General features: G+C 43.6%; 1 protein-coding gene across 2 annotated transcripts in view; it reads left to right on the top strand.

The window, feature by feature from the left end:
• The window catches only part of LOC311020638 (phosphofurin acidic cluster sorting protein 2), a 46,141-nt gene that overhangs the window by 18,252 nt on the left and 15,167 nt on the right, over positions 1–12,722 (top strand). For both annotated transcript variants that reach the window (XM_084020800.1, XM_084020801.1), the window contains exons 2-5: positions 1,964–2,051; positions 8,193–8,282; positions 9,278–9,403; positions 12,017–12,179. In XM_084020800.1, the coding sequence (XP_083876926.1) occupies positions 1,964–2,051; positions 8,193–8,282; positions 9,278–9,403; positions 12,017–12,179 (467 nt within the window). The remainder of the gene's footprint in view (positions 1–1,963; positions 2,052–8,192; positions 8,283–9,277; positions 9,404–12,016; positions 12,180–12,722) is intronic.

The following is a 12,722-nucleotide window of genomic DNA, read 5'->3' as shown; positions in this document are numbered from 1 at the left end:
ACGCGACTCGCCAATTTATGCTCCAACGATTTCAGTAGAATGTGTGTGTGTGGTTCTGTCGTCAGCGCCGTACGCCTAAGGGAGATTTTCTACACAGGAACACCCAAGATATTATATTGTCATCATTAACGATGTTTTCTGTCGGCCGCTTCGATTAAAAAAAAAAAAAATCTCTTGGGATCTAATGACCTTTGGTAGCTTCCTTCCTTTTGCCCTCCGTGCTGTTAATTAAAACATATTAATCAATGTCCTTATTTGCAACGATGAAACCAATGAGATCACATTCATGCTATCAATAACCCATAATAATAGTAATCTAGGTCATCCAGGTATTGCGACATATAAACGTCAGATCATTGACTGCTGATTGGTCCAAATCTAAAGTCAGAGTTTTGTAACACTGGACTTAAATAAGCTGCGTAGCTCTAAAGCTTTCATGGTAGAGAAGTAAAACAGGAAGTATGATTTTAATAATAAAAAAATAGACTGAAACAATGTTGCCATTAAAAAAACAACAACAAAACCCCATTTATTTATGCAGGGAGACATTGGATTTATGATGATCTTATTAAAACATTTGTTTTTCACTCATTAATGTTCATTTAAAAAAGTGTCCTTTCTGTGATGCATTAGAAATATTTGTGTTTTTCTTGACAAAACAAGAAAAGTGATTCAAGTATGTTTAATTGTTTTAAGCATATTTTGATGATTATCTGGCCAATATCGTGAATTACAAATTATTTTGGTCATGAAAATCGTGGGATGAAATTTTCATTAATTTTATTTAAAAAAAACAACTATTACCCACTTTAAATCCTAATTTAGTTTGTTAGTTTTGTTCAATCTTATTCAACCATTAAAATGTGGAAACTACTTCCTGATTATGCCCCGCAGTATAAACTTCTAAAAGGACCAAGCAGTCGTACGCTGCAAATTTCTGTTATTCTTCTCGACGTGATGATTCTGTGTGAATCACTACCGAGCGCCTGAACGAAGCCAGAGAGAGTTGCAGTGTCCCTCAAGGAAAGTGGGTGACTGGATCGCTGTGTTTGCTTTTGTCTTTCTTCCTCCCGTTTCACTCTCTTGGCTCAGACTGATCACAATTTAATGCAGCAGGACTTCTGGAGGAAAAGTGGGTCAGGAGGAAGTTTTGCAAACTTGGGTTGTGAGTTGTTTTACTTTTTGTTTTACTTGGTGTAGACGTTTCTCTGGGGGGAGGGGGGGGGGGGGGTGTTGTTGAAAGGAAGGAGGGGTTTTAAAGGTCACACATTGCTGTGAATCCATGAGAGGCATGGAATCGAGCTTGTGTCTGGCTCTGTTGTTGTTTTTTATCTGCCGATGTCTTCTACAAGATATGCTGGACATGAGAGGTGTCGGCCTTCTGACCTATAACAAAGTATATTTTATCGTACTTGTCGTCCTCTTCATACTCCAGTGTTGCATCTCTCTGGTATAAAAGTAAAAAAATATATATTTCTGTAGGTACATGTTTCATTTGACAATAAACAGATGGCAGTAAGTCACATGACCCTCCGTGTTGGATGAACAGGGCCGACTGAAGGCTTTTCGCTGCACCGAGGCTCGTCGGAACATCTGTGTCGTGTCACCTTCCATGAAGAATTTGCAATAATAAAGCTGACAACCCTGAATCGTGATTTAGTGGCACTTTGGTACCCCATCCCCTTCACAACAAGTCATAGATCTTCCCTTGATGACGAGGGACACGGAGCGGAATAGAATAGGGGGGTTGATTACCGAGTTGCTCTCATGGCTCGCCTTCTCGGCAGCCGTTGAGGATTCCTGGAAGCTGCCTGTTGTTATGATCATACCTGCTGACTAAAGAAACTGATTGCCACTTTGTCTTCCTTGCTTTTTTTAACCCCAGGTGCTACAGCGTGTCATGAAGGCGTGCTCGCATCGTGTTAGCCATGCCACTGATCCCTCTCTCTTTCTCTTTCTCCAGGCTGTGCAGCCTCACGCTGAAGAAGCTGGTCGTCCTCAAAGAACTGGATAAAGAGCTGAACTCGCTGTCTATAGCTGTCAAAATCCAGGTAGGTGGGCTTAATCTCCCATATGAGCAAGGGCTCGTTTGCAAAAAGCACTGTGTCACACTCAGGAGGCCCGGGGGGTCACCGTCTCTCAATTGCTCCCAGAGGCCGCGCTCCCTAGAATGTAATTGCAAAGCCCAGACGATGATAAGACGCGCTTCTAAGCCGGCTGGTTGATCAAAACCTCCTGAGCTGCACAGGAAGCTTTGGTGAGTCACATCCACTCAGGTGCTTTAAATGACACACTAGCATTACCGCGCTAAGCAGGAGCATTAGCACCTTAAGACGGATTGTGCATCTTACATTGATTGCTAATGCATTTTTGTGGCAGAGGCTGTGCAGGCCTTAAGATGTTGCATAGGCTCAATGTTGTAATATATATATATATATATATATATATTGGGGGAGAGAGAGAGAGAGTGCAAAATCAATATAACTGATGGCAAAACACAGCAGATGGCTGGGTTGGAGTGAGATGGTGCATGTTTCAATGTGTGAACATCTGCCATCGCGTGTGTGTGTGTGTGTGTCAACAACCGGTCTAATTTTACAGTTTGCCGCTCACTAAACAAGCTTATGTTTTATTTGCTGGCTGCAGTCGAGGGTTAAAACTTCCCTCCTGCCCTGCGGAGAAGCGGCGTGATAACCGCTGAGATGAGTCGAGGGCAGTTTTGTTCCCGCCCTCGCCGTCACCGCAGCAACACGAGCCCAGTAAATCGATTATCCCATCCTTCAAGTGTCTTTATAAAGCAAGACCACAGCTGTGAACTGATTTCCGTATATTTCTATGCAATTGATATTACACCATATTCTTGTTGTTGTTTTCATATTGCATCATAATCGTGGAAACCGACACCCCGAGTGTCGATCTACCATAGTGCGGCGTACACCGCACCGCAACTCTCAAGATCAAAGATTCGTCTGAAGCGGCAGAAGTGTTGGAACCTTGCCTTCAGTCTGCAGACGGGCCTCACAGTTTGAAAACACACACACTCAGCAGTAAGCCCGGTGGTGGTTGTAAAGATGATGGTCCACTGCTCCTGAAGCAGCGGATTCTGAAAAGGAACGAAGACCAGTGTGGACACCTTAAGTGCACACACACACACACACACACACACACACACACACACACACACACACACACACACACACACACACGGACACACACACACACACATGGACACACACGGACACACTGCCCCGAGGTGGCCATGTGGAAACGATTCTCAAAAGTCATTCAGACGTTCTTGACTGCAGCTGCCCAGAAAGTCCACACAGAAGAGAATTGGAGAATTGGACTGACCTGAGCCGGCTTTATCTGTAATTTGTAACTGAAAGATTCTGTGCCATTAAAAGAAGTCTTAGAAAAAAGGTTTTATATTATCTGCAGACAGAGAGTATGTAGTCTAGCCTTCAGCAGATGCTTTCAACCGTCATACCTCTCTGGGAATCTGCTACCTGTACACATGTCTGATTCACCGGCACTCAGAAGTGTTTATACCAACAGTGGATGAGGATTCCCGGCAGTAGATTCTGATATGCATGAGTGAAGAATATGGGCGAGAGCAAATAAACACAGTGACTCTATATTTAGTGTTTGACGTCTTACCCACCTTACCATAGATGCTGGTACTCACAGCACCTGTGCTGCAGTGACTCAGATCTTATGAGTCAATTAAGTAGTTATTGTTGATCTAATAGGCTAGGCTCCCTTTGTTTACTATTTCAGCTGTAGTGTACTTCGTTTGGCTCAATTATACAATGACATGGTTTACATTTCGTTAAAATCAATTAATATAAATGTTCAATTAGACTATTTTAGAGGACATTTTTTCCTTTGCATGAATTTCCTAATTAACATAATAGTCGATATAGAGTGGCAGCCCTATTGACAGAACTTGCAGTGTTTACCTGGGTGGGAACCGGAGGGTGGGCGTCACACTCCCATGAGAAGCTTGGATAACAACACACACAGAGGGAGTGACATTATTCTCTGCTCAGGTTCAACGTTTCTCCTCTATATCTTTTCATAGAAAATCGTTGTTTGCTGCTGTATTTATTCTCTGAATATTGAATAGAGAGCCTTTAAATATAGTTACTTAAAGTTGAATTTATTAAACTAGGTAATTTCTACAAATGGACTGTAATAAAATCAAGTTTTTTTTTACTTGTATAGCTGTTAAAGTTTGGCTGAGAGCCTTCAAACCCTTTTTATATAAACTTCACCTTTTCAGTAGTTGCTGTTCTTCTTGCAAGCCTCAGTAATTGACCATTTTTCTTTCCCCTCCCTCAATATCGTCCCCCTCCTTTTGAAAGTAAATTGAAATTTTTGAGTGGGCACCGGTCTATTCTATTTAAAGAGAAACAAATCGTGGGCCTTGAAGGAGGAAGCGACTGACCGAGTGTGGCTTTATCCATGAGCTACGTTTTCTCCGGAGCGTGAAATCTCTCTCCCGTTTCTGTCGAGCCGCCCTGAGGACAGCCGAGCAGAGCTGCGTTCGCCGCCGCCGCCGCAACTGGAGCATTAAATGCAATTTCTAGCAGGTTTGGTTGGCGAAGGCAGAGACGCTGAGGGGATGAAGAGACGGTTGGAGAAGATGAAAGAGCAATGAGAGGGTTTTGTTTTCAGACGGTGGACGACAAAGCCTCATTACCGCACTCCATCGCTTCTCTGCTCAACAATACAGTGGCTTCTCTCTCTCTCTGGGGCTCATCAGGTTAAGTGGCCTGCATGCACAAACACACAAAACCTCCAGTAATGACTAACCGTTTGGATGGTCTCCCAAAAACCACAGGAGCAGTGGTGATGAGATAGCAGCTTTAGTCTGCAGGAGGCGCTCCGCGTTCCCCCGGAGATGGTCTTCTGTTTCTCACCCCGGAGACCGCTGAGTCACTTCCAAGTGGCCGAGGCCTCCTCCGACAACTGCCTGCTACGGTTTCTGCACATTGTGTCGCAATGTGGCACGCTGCTGCGTCGTATTCTCTATATAAATATGCAGCTTGTGTCTTGTCTTTTCTGTGCTTCCCCGAGGTTGTAGCCGGACGTTGATGTCAGATGGATTATGATAGGAAATGGGTGCAATCCTCGTATCAGCACTTCTATTCGCAGTCCACTCAGATATGATCCAATTGCACATTGATCTCTTGTCCTGACCCCTAAATCACATCCTGTCTTTACTGCAAACAGGAGGGACCATTTTATGTCTTTTTTTACAAAATAATGTTTCGAGAAGAAGTTTTAAAGTTGAACTTTTCCCACAGGCTTGTGGAGCTTTAACATTCCCCCCTTCTGGCCCCAGAAAGACAGTGGAGAAGCTTGTAAGGGGGGGGGGGGGGGGCAAAGGACATTGAGTACAAGCTTTCCTTGCCAAGGCTCTGTATTGTTAATGCATGTCAGGCAGTTCGAGAGTGCTCGGCTTTTGTGCCTTGATTCATTGTACCCGCCAAAGAGCATGAGAAAGGAGTGCATACAAGGCCTCTTTGTGGAGCTCAAGTTAGGGACAAGGTCGGACTTGGACAGAAGACCCCCCCCCCCCCCCCCCCCCCCCTTTTATTTATACATAAATATACTGTCAGCATGTCCTTTTTGTGGAACATATTGGGTCTTTATAGGAAATGATAGAAAACGCTTATGACAACAGAATGTTTTGCAAATGTCAGCAAAGCTAAATATTCCCATGTTCCCTTTTCATTTATTTTTTGGTTTTGGTTTCATCTCAAGCATTTGAAACTATTGCAGACAATGTTCTCCTTATAAAAAATGTTCCTTTATTTTATGAGGTACATTAGAACGGCGTGTGTTCTGAGTATTATGCGCTTGTATGTCAGAAGTTCGTAGACTGAGACTTGGACGTTTCCACCTAAATGTTTGCTGAAGGTCACCTGGAGGTCGGAGAACGCTTTAGCAGCAGCTTAGTCATCACAACACTGTTGTTTTCAGTTCAGCTGTTGACACTGTTGGTTGGTCAGAGTTGCTGACTGGAAGTGTGGGTTTGTTCTGTTATGTGTGCGATCTCCGTTTGGCTGCGACCCCCGTAATCTTCTTGCCTTCTGTGGCTCATGAAGGTGAGAGCCTCTAGATGTGTGTTGGACTTGTTTTCCTGACTTAATGTCAGTTTTTTGTTGACGTGCCCTCTCGTGTCATCTATCGGATTAGACTGGAAACACGGTTTAGAATAGTTAATGGAGGGAAAATACTGAAATTACAAAGCATTGCTCTTGTGGCCGTATGAATCATGCATTGTCAAACCATAAAATCTGACAAGTTGATCTTACAAAAGATACATAAATATAACTATTAGTTTTAAGTTATGTTTACGTTGTATCTACTTTTGTTGTATTTATATAATTCTGTGAAGTTGTTGCAACTTAAAAAATGACTGGTGATTTAAGTTGTCTTTTTAAGTGCATGAAAATGACCGCACAGAAACATAAAAAGACTACAAAGACACTAAATCACCACAAATACACGCATGACTACAAAGAGACATGAAACGGCTGCAGAGAGACCAAAACAATTACACACAAAGTATATTTCACTGGAAGTGATTTAGTACTTATCCTGTCGAGAGGTTTTTTTTAGTCACTTAATCTCAAGTATAAGTGCACTACACTAAATAAGCATTTATTAGTACAACATACACGACCTATTAGACTTTACCTGCATAAACAAGTGCCTTTGCTTGTTTTTAAGGCAATCGGTTTGGATGCTGTTTTAAATTATTTAATTTAAAGTGTATTCTTTTGGTAAAATAAACTTTTTCAAGTCACTCAGGCGATAGAGAGGCGACACTGTGTTCCTGAGTGAAGCCCAGCCCCTTGTGGTGTCCTGTGATGATTCCTCAGCACAAACCCATTTCATCTGGTATCTGTTACATGATTTAGCAGCTCTGATGACATTCGGATCCAGTGTTGTACTCGCTGCATCAGACTATTAAAGACTTTATGGGTTATAAACCAGATGCGAGATATCTTTACTGCCTTATGTAATGCTGTTGAGAGCTTTAGGAGACACCTGAACATGGCTTTGATGACTTATGATTTTTTTAATTTTTTGACAGCAGTTGATGAGTTGCCAAATGCGTTACACAGATGCCTGTCTGCAGCACTCACGTTTGACATTAAACCGTGAACATGAGACTTGATGAGCCGCTCCCATCCTCGCCTTTACACTCTGACTCCCCGTTTCACGATTACAAGAGGGGGAAAAAGAAGCTCCGTTAAAGAGAATTAAACTGTAACCTGATGAGGAGCGTTATAGACTTTAATCCGAAGGGCTCGTAAGAGAAAACTCGCGAACGGCCGAGACGGGTCCCCTGAGGACACGCTGCGTGTCCGTGTCCTTGTATTTGGAAGAGTCTTCCACCACTTATGGCCTTTAAATCCCTGTGCTATTTGGCCACAAGGAGGTCTGTGCCAGCTCCCAGAATACTCTCCCTCTCTCCCTCTCTTCTCTCCCTCAACCGGAATAGCAAGCATTAGAAAATCAAATCAAATTTGCATTTCAAGTCACAGTCCTCGTTCCACCTGGACCAAGCGTCCCTCTCAAGGCACGATTAAGGATCCTAGCCAGATGCTGAGTTATTTGTTTTTTTATTTGCTACTTATTCGGGTTCAAACTCTCATACTGGAGTCGCTGATTGTTGGAGCTATTCCCTCTGTACAACACATATATTATGGGATAGGTTGCAGCCGGTCATCTGCCTTAAAATATGTGAATAGAGCTAATATCCAATACTATGTTTTATTGTAGAGCATTCCTCTATTTCAGGGAACAGAAATTCTAGCCTTCACATAGTTTTAATGAGTTTGTTTTATGACGATCCGACGGAGTCCGGCGGCTTTGAGGAGAGCCTGCATATTAATCGTGGGCTTTGTGAGTTAGGTTGCTGCCATATTTCCGTTTTTCTAGTAGCACTGTTCTCTAGAAAGCAGCGAAGGAGCAGAGGACTGCTTGTACTGAGCCGCCTCAAGGTGCGAATCTGCATAAATGTGTGAATGTGAAGCAGGCAGGCTAAAATAAGACTTGCACACACTCGGTTGTCTGATAGAAAGTGGCTTAAGAAACGGCATAAGATGATTTGTGGGTCGTTTTCTTATTCCAAATGTGCTTACGGTGAAACTTTGCTCTTCTTTGTCTTCCAGGGCTCGAAGCGTCTTCTGAGATCAAACGAGTACGTCCTCCCACCCAGTGGACTGATGGAGACCGACCTGGAACTCACATTCTCACTACAGGCAAGCACTCTGACGCTACAGTGTGAAATCTGGCACCGACACGGCAGCATCATCAGGGGAGGATTGTGTTGGAGCCTTTATCCGCACTTGTTTGTAGATGGAAAAGGTTGCACAATTAACCCCAAAATAAGTCTGTGCTCAAGGCACTGCAAATTAAGCAAATGCATGCAAAAAGACACAACACAAGCAAATTAAGACACCAATTTGACAACCTAGAAAAAGAGGGGTTATTGTTTTTGCCTGTTCCCGTGAAACTTGATCTTACAATTTATTATTTTGTGAATGTTTTAGACCAAGAAAAGTCAATGTGAAGATTAAATCTTTGTGAGAAATATAGTTCTGAATGATGACAAACAGTTCAACCACAGTCCAGCAGACAGGTTTTTATAATAGTCAATAGAAATGCAGAATCCAACACCCACCATGTCGGTTCAGTGAATGGCTGGATTTTTTTGTACATGAACTTGAACTGTGTATGTGTGTGGTGTCTCTACATCATCAGCGCAGTGCAGACGGTATTGCCTGGATAGATTACGGTCCACAACAACAGAATTAAGATCTCACCTTGCAGGAGCTCAGTGTCTGATGGAACCGATAATATGACCCGGCGACGCTACGCCACATCTGCTGGCAATAATCTGTGTTGCCGCATATAAGCGGGATCCAGGTGATGCAATGAAATCACTCACAGAGTAAAATACCGTGAGGAGAATAGAGTCGGAAAGCCCTTTAAAGCCCAAACGAAATTGCTGGTACAGACTGTCTAATAGAACAAGTGGGCATCGTGGCTTCTCAAGGCACTGAATGGAGTGAGAACTTGAGTATGCACTCTTAAATAAACAGACAAAGCCATATTGTTTTATCATTTCAGCTGTGTGGCAGGTCGCCACTGAAGAATCGGTAAACAACGTGCCTCTCCATCTAAAGGCTGATGAATATATTATATGGTCTGGGTTGTTTATCTGACTTTCATGTATTGTATTTGTTGTTTTCAGTACCCCCATTTTCTGAAGAGGGACTCCAACCGACTGCAGATCATGCTGCAGAGGAGGAAACGCTACAAGAATCGAACCATCCTGGGCTACAAAACTTTGGCCGTGGGAGTCATCAATATGGCCGAGGTACTGTTGAGAGTTCAACTTCAACCATTTAATTTCATTTTTCATCCTCAGCTGTTTTAATTTCTCCTGAGAAATATCATTTCCCCCCCCCTACCTTGTGATTGTGTTCTGCGGTGGCTGTTAGTGTCTTGGTTTGCCAGAGTGAGGGCTTCCTGCGTTACACATCATTTCAGATGACTCATGGTCATCACACATACTGCTGTGTGAGATTATGGGCCATCTGGAGCTGGAAACAGTGCGTTCAGCCATGCTGTGCAGTAATAATGGACTGGGAGCTGATATAACGCCACTTGTGGATGTTTGTTTGATGGCGAGATATATACGATTAAGTTTTTATCTCCTGATCCGAGTCATTTAATGTTGAGTGCTGCCGGTGCGGCCCTCAGCTGGTCACGCGGCGCGGACTTTGCCGTTACGTCAGACTGCTTGTTTGACCACTGGGCCATCGAGATGCCTTTATTTTCTTAAGCTTTTTTGCTGCGGCCTGTTGTCTCAGCAACCGTTGTCCACAAAGTTAACGGCAATCTCACACTTTGAAACGGCTGGCTGTTGTTAATTGCACCACTCTGTGGCTCATTCACTTGCAACACTGTGCAGAATCAATGTGTTCCAGTGTTTTAACACAGCAGGTGTACTTCTGTGGTGGGTTGCACTGAACAAAAGATTATTTTTAGATAGCAGATACAGTTTAATTAAAATGAGGGATGCACAATGTATAGAAGTCCAATAAATATTAAAATGTCTATTATATTGTGTATTATTAGTAGGGGTGAGTATTGGCAAGAACTTCATGATACGTATCACGATAGTTTGGTCACGATACGTATCATGATATCACGATATAAATAAAGATGAAAACACAAGTACCTGTATATGTACATCAGATGATATTGATCAGAGGACAAATTGAGTCAAAACTATTTAATTCAAAACAACCTCTCCATTTTATTAATTCCCATGAAATTCACTGAAATAAATATTGAAAATGATATGAAAAAGTATAAAGTAAACGTGAATCTTTTTTTTTTTTTTTTGGAGTTGAAAAATCGTATTGTATTGGGTGGCAAAGTATCGTGATATATTGCCACCCCATTTTAACCCACCCCTAATTATTAGTAAGGTGATACTTCTCTGCTGCGGTGTGTGATATTTTCCTTCAAGAGAAGTGTTGTAGCCATGGTAACGCAGCACCATCTTGGGGTTAAAGGGGATGTGATGTCACACAGTGGTGAGCAGCCCAAATAGAGCTTTTAGAGAGACTATTAAATATAACGTGTGTTGACATGTCTGATTCTGACTCCTTGTAACATTAATATCCAGCATCTATGTAACATTAGTATCCAGCCTCCAACAGAGAAAGTGAGCTGCAGTCAGTGAGCTGCGGCTCATAAAGTCCCCCTGCAGACGACATGCTTGACTCAACCCCCCGCTGCTGCCCAGAACGCCGTTCCAATGTTTGTTCAAAGTTAATTAATATTGAACGTGTTGCGTGTCCAAAATGCTGTGAATTTAACACGGCACGGTTCTATAAAGCCTTATATGTATTTAGTATTTAATACATCGACGTGTCTGGATTGTTAACGGTAGAGATGCCAGGTAGATTTTGGTTTGGTTCATACCCTCAGGTGTGTGTTTTGTTGATTTTCGATACGGAAATGTGAGAAGCAGGAAGTGATCGGGTATCTGTACCGGCTGAAAGAAAATCCATATCGTTCATCCTTAATTAAAATGCCTTGTTCAGGACATAATTAGTTTGTATGTGAGAGAAATGCAGATGAAGACAGAGATATCAGAGTCACACATTCATGCTCAGCCAGAGTGATTTTCCACCAGTAGCCCCCGGGACAAGAACTGACCGATATCTGAAAACAAGACTAATGCTTTATTGCATTTTAAAATAACACTCCGACTGCTGTGCTGTTTTGATGCCTGCTGCAGTGAAACAGCCCACAGACTTGTGTGAATAAGGCTCGATGGTCCATTACTGGATCCTGTTGGGTAATTATGTTGTCATCTGCTGTGGTGTAAACTCTCCTGTGCCCTCGTTCTGAATGTATCGGGGCATTAATGTGGGCGGAAGTCGCTTATTGGACTTTGCGTGCGGCGTTCGAGTGCACAGCTGCCAGTGTTTGAGCGAAAACGAGCCAACTCCCTGTGCAGCCGATTGAAAACGCGTTCTGCTGTGTGACTGGATGATGTGAGCAAATTGGCTCGACTCTCTTTTACACATTTCAGGACGGAACGGTGGCATTGTGCTCCTGAAGATTTTCTCAGAGATAGGCGAAGCTGTCATCTTGTAATCAGTCAGTAAATCTCCGCGAGCGTGAAGCGGCGTAACAGAAGCCGTGTCGATCTCCGTTGTGTCGTTATTGGCTCCGTAAAGAGAGATAAAAATCCTTCCATCCTTCCCGTCTGTTGAAGACATCTCAGTGGCTCCGTCTGCTTCGACGAGGCTCCACAGATTGATAGACGCAGGAACTGACTTGATTTTTAGACATAAGATATAATTAGGAGCGTTGCTGGGATGAAATCAAACTAAAGTGTCTTCTGTAAATCGGTTCAGAGCTGAGTTCTTATCATCGATAGACTCAATGTTGATATTCCTACGTCCAGGTGATGCAACACCCGACAGACGGAGGACAGATCCTGGGTCTCCATAGCAACGTGAAGGAGGCGCCAGTGCGTGTGGCGGAGATCAGCGTGTACTCGCTGTCCAGCCAGCCCATCGACCACGAGGACGGGAGCGGCCAGGCTGGCCGCAAGACCAAGACCTCAGGTGAGAACGCAGCCGAACCCCCTTCCCGGTCTCCCGCCCCCCCATGTGGGTGTGTCCGTTAGACCAACGCTGCCCGCTCACACCGAGTCTAATTTCAGCCTTCGCCCCGGAGCCAGCGCTCCCTGCCAGGCCTCTCTCTCTTCCCTCCTTCCACATGGCTCTGATTTTCCCAACCGAGGACAGAATAAACTCCATTAATCCCGACCCAGCCCATGGCCAAGGATATGTTATTCTCTTCAGCTATGGTTGTAATGTTGATTTGAGAGCCGGGAAGATTTAGGGCCCTATTACCTTACACTGTTCTAATTCAGGACGGGGAGAGGTATTGGCCCCCACTCGGCCTCCACGCCTTCCTCCTGCTACGCCGATCCCTCGCTGTTCTGGATGTTATTAAGGAGGCCGCTCAAACATAACAGATGAGCTCATGCACCAAATATTATACTAGTGTCACACCGAGGGGAAGGGAAGATGTTTATCTTGCGCCTTTCTCCTCCACGGTGATCCTTAATAACATCCATCCCATCTAAGAGCATAGAGTGGGAT

This window comes from Eutrigla gurnardus (genome assembly GCF_963514095.1).
Source record: "Eutrigla gurnardus genome assembly, chromosome: 11".
Lineage (NCBI taxonomy): Eukaryota > Metazoa > Chordata > Actinopteri > Perciformes > Triglidae > Eutrigla > Eutrigla gurnardus.
Note: the sequence above shows the minus strand (reverse complement) of the source record. Positions and strands in the feature narration are given on the sequence as shown.